The sequence below is a fragment of the Chenopodium quinoa genome, unplaced genomic scaffold (genome assembly GCF_001683475.1).
Source record: "Chenopodium quinoa cultivar QQ74 unplaced genomic scaffold, ASM168347v1, whole genome shotgun sequence".
Lineage (NCBI taxonomy): Eukaryota > Viridiplantae > Streptophyta > Magnoliopsida > Caryophyllales > Amaranthaceae > Chenopodium > Chenopodium quinoa.
Window position 1 is genome coordinate 6,464,725 of NW_018745454.1, and position 15,298 is coordinate 6,480,022.

Genomic DNA, 15,298 nt, shown 5'->3' on the forward strand with positions numbered 1-15,298 from the left:
GGTAACCCTTGAATCTGTATTCTCATCAGGTTAAACCGCCTGATGTAAGAACGAAGCCCCTCCTTCTCGCCCTGCTGAATTGTTCCTAAATCAAGGGTCGTTTTCTTCGCAGGGATGTTCATGGCGAAGTTGGAGGTGAATAAGTAAGCAAGCGTCCTGAAGCTATTTACACAACCAGTCGGCAGGTTGCCGAACCATTGTTGTGCGATTCCTTTGACAGTCGCTGGGAAACACTTGCACCAAGTGGGATCATCCAACCCTTGAAGGTACATCAGGTTGGTGAATGCCATCAGATGGTCTTCTGGGTTAGTGGTGCCGTCATAGGCGCCTACTAATACATTTTTCACTTTGGCCGGCTGAGCGGCTTCAGTAATTTCCTTGGAGAAGGCCGACGGCTGTTCACCAAGTCTAAGCAACCGTAGCTGCCAGTCCATAGGTTGGACGTTTTTTGCTGCAGGTCCACCAAACGAAGGTGGCTGCAAAAAATACTGTTGTTGCGGCACAAATGGTAAGTTTGGTACCGCCTGGTCGCTATGAAAGCCGGACTGACGGGAGGTGCCGCCTGACTGACTCTCATGATACGACTGAGTATGCCTCATCGAGGCATTTCGCAGACTGTCTTGAAAGTTTGAAGTAGAGGCCGACTCTGACAATCGGTCACTCTTCTTCTTCTCTAGCAGTAGCCGAGCGTCTGTGAATGTTTGCTTCGACCCGTCCGCCTGAATATGACGAACAGGTTTCCTATTTCCTGTAGGAAAACAGAATTTTGTGAAATCAAGGGCAGGTGGCTCCCGCTTCCTAGATTTAGGATGAGGAGTCGCCTCTCGCCCTTGAACTGGCTTCCTCTTCAGTGAAGTGGAGGGTTTCTTAGCCGACTGCTCCTTGACTGGAGCAGGCGGCTTCTTGTTGATCAACTCTTGAATCTCTCCCTTGAATGTCCTCATGAAGGTCATGAGTTCGTTCCTTGTGATGGGAGCAGACCCATCAGTCGGCTGTTGCCGAACAGGCGGTGCGCCTGCTGGCTCACTTCCAGTTTGAAGATGTTCCCGTTCCCTCCTTTCGGTATGACGGGTACGTCGGGCCCTTAGGGTCCCGTCTGAAGCTGTGTGAGCTTCAACTTCAAATTCACTCTCGGTATCATGGTCCGACTGAACTTGAGGGTCGTCTAGGGGACGCCTCTCTTCAGGAGTCGGTACAGACTTGGATGCCATCTCAGAAGTACTCTCCCCACAGACGGCGCCAAATGTTTCGGGGTTTTCTGATGTCCTGCGGGAGAGTTACAATTCCGAGACTGGAACCGGACGCCTGTACCTGCAAAATAACGGAGACTCCTGGGAGCTCCGCCTCCAACGGTCAAGTTAGTACTTGATTAAGGAGTAATTAATGCGGAAATTAAAGTGATTGAGTCTCTCTAGGTGAGAGTGATTAATGTAGGTAATCTGCTTTGTTAGCGAGATCAGTCGGTTATTACTGTGTGTAATTAATGTGTTTTTTCGTAATCCCCCTTAATGAGGATTAAGGGAGGTATTTATAACCTTGGGAAACGTGCCAATCCTAGGTTTAGGTTAACCTAGGACTGATTGGGGTTCCCTCGGAAGTTGGGCCTGGGTGGCCGGTTTCTCCATTAGGCATGGAGTATGCCACATGTCATGACATAATAGGTCCAAGGTGGACGAATAAGCGCGTGCCACGTGGCAAGCCCTGACAGTTCCAACTGGGGGACACTTGGCAGGACCTGATTGGCCCACGTGGCGCATTCCGATTGGTGGGAGCAAAATCCCCTAATCAGTTACCAACTTTAATACTTCAATTTTGGTCCATGTTTTATTATTTAATCTTCTATTAATTAATTTTCATTTTTTAATATGCTTTTAAACCAAGTCTAAAATGCAAATTTAAAATATTGGACGAAAAAATAATTAATATTCGAGTTTTAATCAAGTAGCTAACCCATTTTCTCAATCTAATTTTTCTAATTGCTTCGAATTGTATTATATCAATTCATTATCTATCTCATAATTTTTTTAGAATTTATGGACTAACATATACACAATAATTAATGTATGGAAAGTAAAAAAAATTGACCATTGGTTTTCTTGTCATAAACATGTAACCACTTGTTAGGCCATTATTATTCACCCCATCTAAAATAGGAAATGTCATACAAAAATGAAATATTGAACCTACAATTAAACTATCTAGACCCTATTATCATGGCAACAACTTTTCTAATCCTCAAAGTCCTTTAATACATTGTGCAACATATTGAATTTAAATAATCCATTTAATTTGCCTCTTTATTTTGTACATGTTAAAACAAAGTCATGTCTTTCAAACACCATCAACTTCACATAATTTTCTTACCCTATATGGCACCAGGCCATATGATGCCAATGGTTGACATAGCTAGAGCCTTTGCAACCCATGGCAACACCAAAGCCACCATAATCACCACCCCGGCGAACGCCTCCCGTTTCAACGACACCATCATTAGAGACACCGATAACTCAGGCCACCAAATCACATTCCTTACAATCTCTCTACCATTAAAGGAAGTAGGCCTCCCTGAAGGGTGTGACAACCTTGTATCGACTTCGACACGTGAGACTACGTTCAAGCTCTTTCGAGCCATCGAAATGTTGCAACCTATGCTTGAGACAATGTTGGTTGATAACAAACCAGATTGTATTGTGTCTGATTATCTTTACCCTTGGACCGTTGATGTAGCAAAGAGGCTAGGAATTCCAAGGTTGGCATTTAGTGGTGGTTGTTTTTTTAATTGTTGTGTTAGTTACAATCTAGAACAATTTCGACCCCATGACCGTGTCGAATTCGAGCGCCAACCCTTTGCTGTTCCGAATTTGCCCGATGAAGTAACACTAACAAGATCACAACTTCAAGATCTTGTTAAGGGAAACACTGATTTTAATGAATTGTTTGAAAGACTTAGAAAAGCTGAAAAAAACAGTTTTGGTGTACTAATGAATAGTTTTTATGGTTTAGAGTCTGCTTACGTAGATTATTTTAGAAATGAGATGGGAATCAAGTCATGGCACATTGGTCCGTTGTTTCTCTTCAACAAGCCTACGTTAGATGATAAAGTCGGACGAGGCGACAAGAGTTCGATTGATGCACATAAATGCTTACAATGGCTTGATTCAAAGAAGCCTAACTCTGTTCTTTACATTTGTTTTGGAAGTTTAAGCCGGTTTACGAAATCTCAGCTCATAGAAATGGCTAGTGCTCTTAATGATTCAGGGTGCTCTTTTATTTGGGTATTAGGGAAAGTCATGAAATCTAATGAAAATAATAATAATAATGACCAAATTAGGCAAGATGATGATCAAGAAGAAATTGAAGAAGAGCAACAACATTGGTTGCCTAATTGGTTTGAAGAGACCGTGTTAGAAAATAAAGATAAGGGCCTTGTTATAAAAGGGTGGGCCCCACAATTACTAATCCTCGAGCATCCAGCAATAGGAGGGTTTTTAACACATTGTGGATGGAACTCGATACTAGAAGGGGTGTGCGCGGGTGTACCATTGATCACATGGCCATTGTTCGCCGATCAATTCTACAACGAAAAACTTGTAACACAAGTCCTTAAAATCGGGGTTGAAGTAGGAAACATGGTGTGGAAAACGTGGGCAACAGATGAAACAGAGTTGGTTGAAAAGGAGAAGATTAAGATAGCCATAGAAAGAGTAATGGGAGTAGGAGAAGAAGCAAAAGAAATTAGAAGAAAGGTAAAGGAGTTTAGTGAGTTAGCTTACAAAGCTATAGATGAAGGGGGCTCCTCATTTAATGATGTTAATGAATTACTTAAGGAAATTAGCATGCACAAACAATATTATATGGTGAAAGAATAGAGTTTATATATAGCCACAAACTTTACTATAGCTATAGCTCTAAAAGTTTTAGTTTTTTTGTCAAACAAAATAATAAATAATTTAGTTTTTAGAAATATGAAGATCTACCACCTTGATTTAAATGTATTAATAGCTTAGTTTGTCTATCGATTGTTGTATGATGAGTACAGTTGATATGATAGGAAGTATTTGTAATTTTCTTTTGAACGACTCAATCTGAACTTATTAATACCCTAAAAATTTAATAGAGTGTAACATTGTACTTTGGTGAAAAACCGTTATGTTTATTGTTGAGCATAATTCATTTTTAGCCATGGCTAAAATTGAGGTATAAGATAGCCGGCCATGGATATGTTTCTTTTTCTTAGTTTTTATCTTATTAAAAGGTAGAGTACTTGTTTATTGTACGGAGTATGAGATTTGTATGTAATGTCGCACATAAAATAAATTTAAATGTTTTTTTTTTTCCTTTTCTGAACGGAAGATAAAACATGGAGTACATTTTATTACAATTAATAAAATTTTCTCAAAGCAAAGACTCTTTGTGAAAAGAGTTACACAATACAAATACAAATGTACTTGGAAGTTGAAACTAGCTAGTAAAGTTCCATTTTGTATTTATTGAAGAATGATGCAAAAAAAGTTTTTGGTAAGAAGAAAGGCATAAAGGAGGGAGAATGCATGAATTTAGAAAATATGTGGGGTTATGAAAACAAGAATTACGCCCAAAAGACACTAGTAGTTCTCAACTTTAATGTATGGGCAATAATTTTGATTGATCCATGAATATTTATAAGAGATTATCAAATTTCAATGACTACCTTAATTGGGCAATCAAATTTATCCGTGAATGGTAATGCTACTCATCAAGGATCTAGCTAGGCTTACACATTGGTTAGTGCCTTAGTGGTTGTTCCCACTTGCCGATCACTAAATATAGATTTATTATAAAAATTATTTAAGAAAAAAAAAACTAAATCATAATATTCACTTGTCATACCTCTTTTCTCCTTGAACACATTTACTCTATACTTATTATTTTTCAGGTAATAAAAAATTCATTGAAATCAATATCTCAAATCTCAATACAATACGATTAATACGACACATTAATACATCTCTTTATCATACGGAGTATTGTATCACATTAATGACGTACATCCAAAGTACATACGTAGTACTTAGAAAATGAACACGACGTAGCACATTTATGATGATAATTGATAAAGACATGTCAATTACATTACTTCAATCAAGGCCCAAAGGACCATCATAGAAAAAAAAAAAAGGCTCCAAGGCCCTAAAAAAACCTAGAATAAACAAACACATCATTTTATTTTGGTCCAAATCCACAATCAACAAAAGAAGATGAGAGGAAATGAGACATAAAATTATTAGAATGTGAGAATGAAGACTTTTAATTTTAGAACACAAATAAAGTCATACTCGTATTTGCTAGAAAATTGACCAATACTAAATTAGTCTATTCAATTGTAATTTCAGGGAAGACTAATTTGATCGGCGGCTAATTCACATCTACCCAGAAATTCTTTGGAAATTTATTCCCTTTTCTTCAAATTAAACCCCATTGACGCTTTTGTCAACTTTACGCCTAACTTCTTGACACATAAAAAAACCCCCCCATTTTCAGTTTCTTCTACTATTAATCACTGTTAATTTAGCTCATTAACACCCATTTTCAAGTATTTTGAGCTGTTATTTTTTCAAAATTTTTGGGGTTGAAATAACCCAAATGATGAAGAATCGAGGTAGTGGTAAAATCTCTACAAAATGGATTCCATTTTTTTGCATCTCTTTCTTCTTCATGGGAATGCTCTTTACTAACAGGTCTGATTTCTGCACTTTTTCTTTTCTGGGTGTTTGTATTTAATTTGATTTGATCTTGTAAAAGTTATTAGCTTTTGCTAAATTTGAGTTGTGTTAGCTGATAAGATGCGAATTTGATTCAAATTTTTTGATAAATAAAGGTTGTGGGAACCACCAGAATCTGATAATAAGCTGATTTCAAGCCATCAGCGGAATGAAGAGCTCAAAGTGATTTGTGAAGATTGTGGGACGAAAAAGGTATGAAAATTTTCAGATTTTATTCCCACTCTTTTAAATTTTTGGGGAAAAAGAAATTCAGCTTTGGAAATGGAAATATGGGGGAAAAAATGAACTTTTGATTTGATGCAGAAACCTAGAGAAGATAAAGATGTAATGGATGAAGTACAAAAAACCCATGATTCAATCAAGTGAGTATACTTATATGGTTTTTTTATTAAGCTAATTGCCTAATTCTGGTTAGTTTTGAATAGATTTTAACAAGCTTTGCAATTGTGTTGATAATTGGGAGAATGCTTAGGTCTTTGGACAAGTCAATTTCAATGCTTCAAATGGAATTAGCTGCTTCAAGAAGCTCTAATGAGCTAATTCACCCTAGAGAGTCTGTAGGGGTCACAACTCAAAATGGGAAACCTAAGAAAAAGGCTTTTGTTGTAATTGGAGTTAATACTGCTTTTAGTAGTAGAAGGCGCCGTGATTCGGTGAGGGAGACTTGGATGCCTCAAGGTATTGGGTTTATTTCGTTGCTGTGTTTGCATTGAACTTAATTGTGTATTTGTGTGCATTGTACTCACCACGGTTGTTTTGTCTTCAGGAGAAAAACTGCGAAAGTTAGAAAAAGATAAAGGGATTGTGATACGATTTATGATTGGTCACAGGTTTGTTGATTATTGCTTCATAATGATTCCTTATTCCTTCATCTCGTGCTCAATATATTTAATTTGAAAGGATTTTGCTCATTTACTGAAAAATGACATTTATTGTTGAAAATGAGGATATCTATTATTTTTTGGTTTCATGTGATTTTTGCATTTAAAGATTGGGGAGTTATTATGTATTTATGTGGGCGTGGTCCATTTGGAGCCTCATCTTATGTGTAGTGTGTGTACTTTGTAATCTGAAGTCTACTATGTATGAGTTTGTAAATGCTCGATGTACAAATAGAATGGATACCTGTCTACACATTTACAAAAGATAACAGATTGTCTTATGCATGTAAACTGGCCACCAACTCTATAATATTGCCATTGTTTGAATCTCTTATTTTGTCCAAAGTTCCTGTTGATCATTGGAGATCACGAAGTCAAGCTTTTACTAAATTCACTACAAGTTTATACGGAGTAATGTGACAAAAATTGCCATTTTTCTATGCCTCTATTCTGATCTCAATTAGGGTTGTTTCTTTTGTTTTGGTGGGGCGGGGGTGAGTTTCAGATGTATGTTACCTTCATCATATATTTACACTGATGCTCTATTAGCCTTACCCCTATAATTGCAAAGAGGTCACTTCAAGTCTACTGATTTATTATTGTGTAATGCTCTGAATTCTGGTGATATGTGTTTCAAAATGATTTAATGTAAATTGCTTGGTGTAGTTTGATTGCAATCAGAATATAAGTTTGTATGCAATAACAAGGGACTAAGGGTGACAAAGATTCATTTAAAATTTAGAATCTTTGGCATTCAGGGGAGTTGTACATTTAAACATCTGAGTACCTAAAGGGTTGAAACTTGAAAAGCCTACAAATACAAGTATGTTTGACATACACACTTAATATATAGAAACATTTATGCAACTGGTACGGAGCTTGTTGCAACTTGTGATTTGCCTGGTTTAGAAAATTTAACTAGGATTTTATCCCCTGCAGTGGTCCAGAAAAGGACATGGACTACGGTGGTGAACTCATCTATATTCTAACGATGCAGAAATATTTTCATATGAATGTTAGAAGATAATTTTGTCTTGATTGTGAAATGTGCACTGACTGAAATATGCATTTTTGAAATAGTGCTACATCAAACAGCATATTAGATCGAGCTATTGATTCAGAGGAGGCTCAACATAATGACTTTCTTAGGCTGGTAACATCGTTATCCCCAACTTTAATATGACTGTACTGTTTAACTTTGTGGTCATTGTGAGAATCTTATCCCAAAACAATTTCAGGAGCATATTGAAGGATATCATGAACTGTCTGCAAAAACAAAGATATTCTTTACCACAGCAGTTGCGAAGTGGGATGCTGATTTTTATGTCAAGGTGGATGACGATGTCCACTTAAATTTAGGTACATATATAAAACTATCCTACTGAGTCTTACTCATTTCAGGCCATTTCTGATGTTCTGCTTCTGGCACATGTTGTCCTTCACCGCCATGACTTCCACTTTCTCTGCCTGTTTTTCTCTTAATTATTTTGTTTAAAATTGCATTGCAGGAGTTTTTGCATCAACTCTTGCTCATTATCGATCAAAACCAAGAGTGTATATTGGTTGTATGAAATCTGGTCCCGTTCTCGCTGAAAAGTAAGACTCCAGGACCTCAGTATATTGGTCATCTATTTGTTATTATTTGTTGTTTGGGAGTACTCGACTACTCGTGCCATGATTTTTGATGCCCCACTTGTACATTTACTTTGTTTCATAGGAATGTTAAATACCATGAGCCAGAATTCTGGAAATTCGGGGAAGAAGGAAACAAGTATTTTCGCCATGCAACTGGACAGATCTATGCCATCTCCAAGGATTTGGCAACATATATTTCAATTAATCAGTGAGTTATATTCTTCTTTTATCCTGATGTGTTTCTTATATATTGAATGCATTTTTTAACCTCCTTTTGCTTCTCATCTCATTTGAGTTGAATACATATTCACAATTTACGTGGGGCTATAGGATTTATTATTACATGAGTTATATGTTTGCTAAGCATTTTCCAAACTCGTTACACTGGTGCAGTAGTGAAATTTGACATTTGCAGCTATAATGTTGAATATTCTAGGGTATACCTATGACTCTATGAGGTCATGTGACACATTTTTCTTAGTAATGCTTTGCTCAATAATCTTCATTAAATGGTACTTTTATGTTGCAATAACAGGCCTATACTGCACAAATTTGCAAATGAAGATGTGTCCCTTGGTTCATGGTTTATTGGTCTTGATGTGGAACATATTGATGAGCGTAGCATGTGCTGTGGAACTCCTCCAGGTATTTTCATTGTTATTTTTTGTTGCAATCATAGGCTACATGGCAATGTGTTGGAACACAATAATAAGGATCAGACCTAAGTGAATTATGTATGCTTTGCTTGAAATATCTGAACTCTTGGCATGATCACTTGGAGACACTATCCAGTAATATTTGAATCTGATGATTGGATGGCAACATGAAGCTTCTATCTAAGAGTTCTAATGATTCAAACATTTTCTTGTCATATTCTCTATCACTTTGGTTGGACTCTGATCTGAAGTCCCAAATCAAGGCATCCAAATGAGATGGCTTTAGGACTGAAGCTGCAAAGCTTGAACTGCCAACAATTTCCTATCAAAGCCTGCCTGCTCACACTCCCTTTTTTATTTTTTTGGCTTTACAGACTGTGAATGGAAGGCGCAAGCAGGTAATGTCTGTGTAGCATCATTTGATTGGAGCTGCAGTGGAATTTGCCAATCAGTAGAGAAGATGAAATTTGTCCATGAAAAATGCGGTGAAGGAGATGAAGGGATTTGGGGTGTCTCATTGTAATGAAAACTACTACTTAATTTCAAGCAAGGGCCAAGATTACCATTCTGGAGTTTTGAGATATGGATAGAATAGTATGTGTTACCAGAGTGGCAGAGACGAGTTAGATTTGGGCATGAAGCTTGAACAAGGATTTGGCTCACCTTGTACAATGGATGGATAACAGATTTCTGGAAGACCTACACCTTGTCTATCTAGGGTGTTGAATGTGCACGGATATGTACAACACGTAATTGCTGACATGTAATTGTTTCCTCGAGTGTAAAACAGTTTTGGTTATCTGTATAGGCAGGGGTATTTAGGCATTGCTATATTTAGCATGTTGTTTCTCTTTTAAAACGCCCCATATAGGCAAACTACATGTCTGTTTACTTGATATTCTTAAGCTTATCCTGCGTTGTAATTGAATTTATTGATGATGAAATTTTCTAATCTAATGGTTTGGTAGTTTACTATGTCAGTCTTGCTTCACTATTGAAGAGAGTGAAATTTCTTACCGTACATCAACTACACTTCTTTATGAAATAGTGGTTGAGAATGTGATCTCTACCCTTCAAATCTATGGATCAAGCAATGGTATCCATTAAAGATTGCATTTCAAAATACTATTCATAACTCATTAGTAGTTAACTATAATAAGATTTTACATAATTATATTTGTTATTCATTACTTACAGTAGTCATAATAATAATACATAGTACCCGTATAAGATACCACATCAAAGGCCCCGTGCTTGCTCACTTTTACTGACCAGAATTCGGAATTTTGCCAAAATAACCCGACTCAAAAGGGTTACATGGAAATCTCAATCATGCAGTTATATCGCGAAATTATTAAATTAGATTAGACCAGACCAGACCAGACCAAAACAGACGAAGACGATTCACATCAGACCTTAAGAGGCGTGAAATTTGATGAAAGCGCAAAGCGAGCCCAGACTAATATGCGCTCATACAAGAAAGAAAGGAACAAACACAAAAAGTGGGAACTGACAACGGAAGAGAAGAAAACTGAAAACCCATACCAAAATCAATCAAAACCATCTTATGCATTGACTTCCCTCCCTTTTTCTCTTTCTCTATCAATTGCTTGAATTTGTTGATCAATATTCACAGCATTTGATCGATCAAAAGAGGGGTTTTAGCTTCAATGGATAATAGTGAAATGTTTAGCTCATCGACGGTGCAACACACTTGGCACGACTTTCTAGACCGGATGCGTCAACCTTCCGCTGCTGAATTTGTCAAAGCCATTAAAAGGTTTGATCTTTAATAATTTTTGTTGGGGATTGTTTCCCAGTTTCTTAAATTCACTGAATTTGTTGTTTAATATTCTGCAATTGCAATGTTTCAAGGGTTTTTAATCCCTAGAATTGAATCTTTTGTTACTAAAATTAACTGTTAGTTGTTATGAGATGTGTTTTTCTAGCTGCATTTGCTAACCCCTTTTATTGTTTAATCTTAGAAATTAAGAAATAAAACTGATTTGTGTGGATTTTCTGGGTTTTTCCTGCAATTAATTTATTGATGAGTGAACTTAATGACATATCAACACATGAACTGTCAGTTAATTTGATGAATTGAAATTTTCAAGTAATATGTAAACAGTTTTTTTTTATTATTAATTAGTTCAAATGTCTTGCTATAATTTTATCTGAAGTTGGTATTATGTGAAATTTTTAGGTAATTAGATGCTGTTAGATGATGTGATAGTGGAACATATTAGCTTCTTGAACACTCACTCTTGCAATTGTTTCCATTACCTGTCACTGTGAATCTCATGAAGTTGTGAGATATTGAGTATGTGTTTTCATGTAACGCATATTTGATTTTTCTTACTAGAAAGGCTTTTATGGTTATCAATCAGACAATCACTATTGAGCTTTTCATGGGAGTACTTTGTTGGCCTTTTGTATTTTGGTGCATAATTTAATGAAAATTCAAAGGGACCCTTGTATTCTGGATTTAGTTATAAAGCTACAAAAATCTACATCAGTTATCTACATCAAACAAGTGATAATTATAAAATACGACGACCTTATGATATCTAAAAAGGTTTTGAGTTTTCAGAATTGGTGGGTTTGGACCCCCTTTGAAGCATTTTGGTTTTGAGAATTTGACTAATTATACATTATCTTACTATCATTTCCAACTATCAACTAATATGATGTTCTTCCAGACTTGTTCTGTCATGCCTATATCACAGTATTGGTTGAGTTTGCATTTTGATTTGTTTCCTTGTTTGTAATTAGTTGTCTTTGAATGTTAAACTTTAAGTGGTGCATCTGCTTGTGGCAGTTTCATTGTCTCCTTCTCGAACAATTCTCCAGATCCAGAAAAGGATAGTGCTGCAGTACAGCAATTCTTTGCCAAAATGGAAGCTGCCTTCAGGGCTCATCCACTTTGGAGTGGTTGTTCAGAAGAGGAGCTTGAAAGTGCTGGTGAAGTGAGTTAACTTGCTTCTTTGCTGTATGCGCTCTTTTCTCCCCTACACACAATCTTGATTCAATGATGGATACATTACATTTGACCTGCCCAATATGCACTTGCAGGGACTGGAGAAATATGTCATGACAAAATTATTTCCTCGTGTTTTTGCTTCATTTCCTGACGATGTAAAGATTGATGAGCAGCTTACTGAAAAGATTGCTCTAGTTCAACAATTCATCCGGCCTGAAAATTTGGATATCAAGCCACCCTTTCAAAATGAGTCATCATGGCTGGTTAGTATGAAAAGTTGATTCTTCTTTTTTTTTTTTTTTTTTTTTAATATTATTGTATCTGTAACAGCTTGAACTGCATCTTTGGAATAGAATGACTTGTAGCTTTTACTAGTGAGTTAAATTTCAGCTCTCCTCATTTTGAGTTGCATCAGATTTGACTGTATCTCATTGCAGTTAAAATTAAATTCCTTCCATCTCACTCAAATAGTCCCCAACTAACGGCCACTCTTCCTATCTACAAAGCTAAATTATGAAATTCCCATATCTGACTAAATTTAGGGTTTTATGCGTCGCAAATTGAAAAAAAATGCTTGCTCTCCACGATTACATATCTTATCTAGAATAATTATGGTATTATTGAGCCAAATCCTTAAAAATAATCTATGACCAAAAATGTCCTATTAAAGTGAGACAACTAGAGAGGGATTATTATTCTTTTAGTTTTTGAGGTATATAAGCTACAGGTCATAAGTTTATGAATGAGGCATCTAAATACTTAGTTGTTGATATGGCAGAATGGATAATCACACATCCAACAAAGTACAGTCACAAAATCAGGAATAAGAAAAGTTTTGCTAGAATGGAAACATCACTCCGTCTAATGTTTACAAGCTTACTGCAAATTTGGACTTCTGTTTAAGTATGATACTCGTTAGATATAGTTGTCATTAACTCTTTCACTTTATGTGGACTATTTATAAAATACTCTCTTGAGTGTTTGCACTTTTGAAAAATATATATGCCAGTTTTCAGTTATTTGTAATTTCAAAAAAAATCTTGAGGTTTTTGTTTCCATATTACTTTTCCATTACTTTCTTGGGTTTTTTTTTTCGTCATTTGTGGTCATAGTATCAATTTCTTCATGAAATGCATATAAGTAGAACAGGAAATTATTGAAATCACTTAAAGTAAAGTTGCTAATTGCATAAGAATATCATGTAAAATGAATGAAATCTAAATCATATAGTATTATAGAACATAATATTTTTGCTTTGAAGCGGTACTTAAATGAATGCAGCTATCATCTTGAGACACAGAGAGTATTTCTCAAGCTTTATGCGCTATCTTTATGTTGACAGCTTGCACAAAAGGAGCTGCAAAAGATTAATATGTACAAGGCACCTAGGGAAAAGCTTGCCTGTATTCTTAACTGTTGCAAAGTCATAACTAATTTGTTGCACAATGCTGCTGTCACTGCAAATGAGGATACCCCTGGAGCTGACGAATTTCTTCCAGTTCTTATTTATGTCACTATAAAGGTCAGTACTGCATTATTGCAAGTAATATCTGCTTCTGCCTCCTTGCATGTGCTGGTGTGACTTTTGCATATCTAGTTTCTTTATTTGTATGTCAAAAAAAGAAAAACGACTTTTGACTCTACTGTACTTTCAATTGTGTTACATTCACTTGCAATGAAATCAGAAGTTCTTAATTTGGGGCGAAAACAAACTTTACCATCAATAGGTTGATTTTATAACAATGGAAAGGCAAAATCTCTACAAAACCATTCAATTTTGTGATTATTGTGTTTTCTTTACATCTATGCTTGAAGCATTCACCTAAAAATCTAGGGTGCTGCATCCTTATAACTTTTGTTGGTCCGATACAAACTTACGCAATCTTACATGGCATTGTTATGTAGGCAAATCCTCCCCAGCTGCATTTGAATTTGCAATATATACAGCGTTATAGGCGTGAGTCTCGATTAGTTTCAGAAACAGCTTACTACTTCACAAACATACTTTCAGCTGTGTCCTTCATCTCAAACATTGATGCGCAAGCTCTTTCAATGGATGAAAATGAATTTGAAAGGAATATGGACTCTGCTCAAGCACTTCTATCTGGGCTGACGACTGATTTTCAGACTACAACGAATACTGTTGACAATACTTCCAGCTCAAAACCCCCCATGGAAGAATTTCAGCAAACTTTTTCTTCTAATAGTGACTCCACAAAACAATCACAAACACCCTTGGATTCTTCTGCTTCAAAATCTAGCCACCTCGAGGATCCACCTAGTAAGGATCAATCACCAATGACAAAAAATATGTCCATCTCTGATCTTGAGGAAAAAGGTGCAACTATGATTTTGAAAGAGGATCGAAGTATTGACAATGTTTTTCAGGAGTTCCCATATGTATTTGCTAGTGTTGGGGATCTAACGTTGCGTGATGTTGAAGATTTACTTAGTAATTATAAACAACTTGTATTCAAGTATGTTTGCCTTGCCAAGGGAAAGGGCGTTGCACCATCACTGTCAACCTCTTCATTTTCACAAGCACTAGACCAGGGCCTTGTAGAAACTGGGGAAGGTTCTGAGCCCGGTAAAGAAATAGAAACAGGTCCTGGGAAAGAAATAGAAACTGATGAACATCAAGCTAGAAAACCTGATAGTGCTGATGAAAGCTCACACTCAGACATGGTAATTTCTGAATCCAAGTCACCACATGAGGATGCTGATGCTTCTCTGCAGGAAGAAGAAAGAAATGAAGATTTGGTTTCACCTAAAGAAGATTCAGAAGACAAGGAGCAACAGGAGGATTCTGCTGCACCACTAACCGAAGAACCACAAAATGATGTACAATGAGAATTCTTTGATATACTTGCAAAGTGTTGTCAGATGTACATTAAGAAGAGAATTCTTAATTTAAGACCATTTTCTCCTAAAACTATTTTGCCCGAATGGTAAGTTATCTCTCCTATGACTCTCTTTATTGTATTTTGTTAAGGTCTGAGAGACTGATAGTATGTAAGGTACCATGAAATTTGTAACTATACCTTAGGTTATGCCAGAAGCTAATTGTCCAAGACCTTTTTGAACTCCTAGCAACATAACTTTCATAACATTATACATATACAATAGCTTGTAAGCTCATACATGAATGAGTTGGTGCCCAAAGTGAAATTTAGATTCCGAAATCAACACAAATTTTTTTTTTTTTTTTTTAAATCTGCGTCGTGATTACAAGGTCACATCTTCATTTATAAGCACGTCTATAGGTAAAATCATTATTGGGTACATCGTGAGTATTATACACATATGTTTGCGTTCTATTTTGCACCAAAGATAACTACACTTTTTTCGTTTGATAGAGAGTAAAATTTTCAACCATATACAGTA

The 15,298-nt window shown here is 36.2% G+C and overlaps 3 protein-coding genes across 5 annotated transcripts; all 3 read left to right on the forward strand.

Moving 5' to 3' along the window:
• Positions 1-2,324: 2,324 nt before the first annotated feature.
• Positions 2,325-4,019, forward strand: LOC110714627 (scopoletin glucosyltransferase-like). Its single transcript, XM_021893177.1, has one exon. The coding sequence runs from the start codon at positions 2,325-2,327 to the stop codon at positions 3,867-3,869; it is 1,545 nt and encodes a 514-aa protein (XP_021748869.1). The 3' UTR covers positions 3,870-4,019.
• A 1,210-nt stretch (positions 4,020-5,229) lies between these two features.
• LOC110714073 (beta-1,3-galactosyltransferase 7-like) lies at positions 5,230-9,914 on the forward strand. 2 transcript variants are annotated; one of them, XM_021892538.1, is made up of 11 exons: positions 5,230-5,717; positions 5,858-5,954; positions 6,066-6,124; positions 6,226-6,440; positions 6,529-6,592; positions 7,724-7,796; positions 7,882-8,002; positions 8,152-8,239; positions 8,361-8,486; positions 8,814-8,923; positions 9,309-9,914. In XM_021892538.1, exons 1-11 carry the CDS (start codon positions 5,623-5,625, stop codon positions 9,455-9,457), a joined length of 1,197 nt encoding a protein of 398 aa, XP_021748230.1. In that variant the 5' UTR covers positions 5,230-5,622; the 3' UTR covers positions 9,458-9,914. The 2 variants fall into 2 exon arrangements, with proteins under 2 accessions (XP_021748230.1, XP_021748231.1); XM_021892539.1 differs by having other exon boundaries at positions 5,234-5,717; positions 6,235-6,440.
• Positions 9,915-10,325: 411 nt separating this feature from the next.
• Positions 10,326-15,030, forward strand: LOC110714188 (vacuolar protein sorting-associated protein 9A-like). Of its 2 annotated transcripts, XM_021892668.1 has the most exons (5): positions 10,326-10,714; positions 11,753-11,900; positions 12,007-12,177; positions 13,257-13,436; positions 13,820-15,030. In XM_021892668.1, the coding sequence occupies exons 1-5, from the start codon at positions 10,605-10,607 to the stop codon at positions 14,762-14,764; spliced, it is 1,554 nt and encodes a 517-aa protein (XP_021748360.1). In that variant the 5' UTR covers positions 10,326-10,604; the 3' UTR covers positions 14,765-15,030. The 2 variants fall into 2 exon arrangements, with proteins under 2 accessions (XP_021748360.1, XP_021748361.1); XM_021892669.1 differs by lacking the exon at positions 10,326-10,714 and having other exon boundaries at positions 11,831-11,923.
• Positions 15,031-15,298: the final 268 nt, after the last annotated feature.

What these genes read in the sequence shown, in the direction of transcription:
- LOC110714073 (XM_021892538.1), top strand. Translation starts at nt 5,623, where the DNA reads ATGATGAAGAATCGAGGTAGTGGTAAAATCTCTACAAAATGGATTCCA. An exon ending in CGATTTATGATTGGTCACAG is followed by an intron (nt 6,593 to 7,723) that starts GTTTGTTGATTA and finishes TTTTTGAAATAG; the next exon opens with TGCTACATCAAACAGCATAT. An exon ending in GGTCCCGTTCTCGCTGAAAA is followed by an intron (nt 8,240 to 8,360) that starts GTAAGACTCCAG and finishes TTTGTTTCATAG; the next exon opens with GAATGTTAAATACCATGAGC.
- LOC110714627 (XM_021893177.1), top strand. Translation starts at nt 2,325, where the DNA reads ATGTCTTTCAAACACCATCAACTTCACATAATTTTCTTACCCTATATG.
- LOC110714188 (XM_021892668.1), top strand. Translation starts at nt 10,605, where the DNA reads ATGGATAATAGTGAAATGTTTAGCTCATCGACGGTGCAACACACTTGG. An exon ending in TTTGTCAAAGCCATTAAAAG is followed by an intron (nt 10,715 to 11,752) that starts GTTTGATCTTTA and finishes TGCTTGTGGCAG; the next exon opens with TTTCATTGTCTCCTTCTCGA. An exon ending in AGCTTGAAAGTGCTGGTGAA is followed by an intron (nt 11,901 to 12,006) that starts GTGAGTTAACTT and finishes ATGCACTTGCAG; the next exon opens with GGACTGGAGAAATATGTCAT.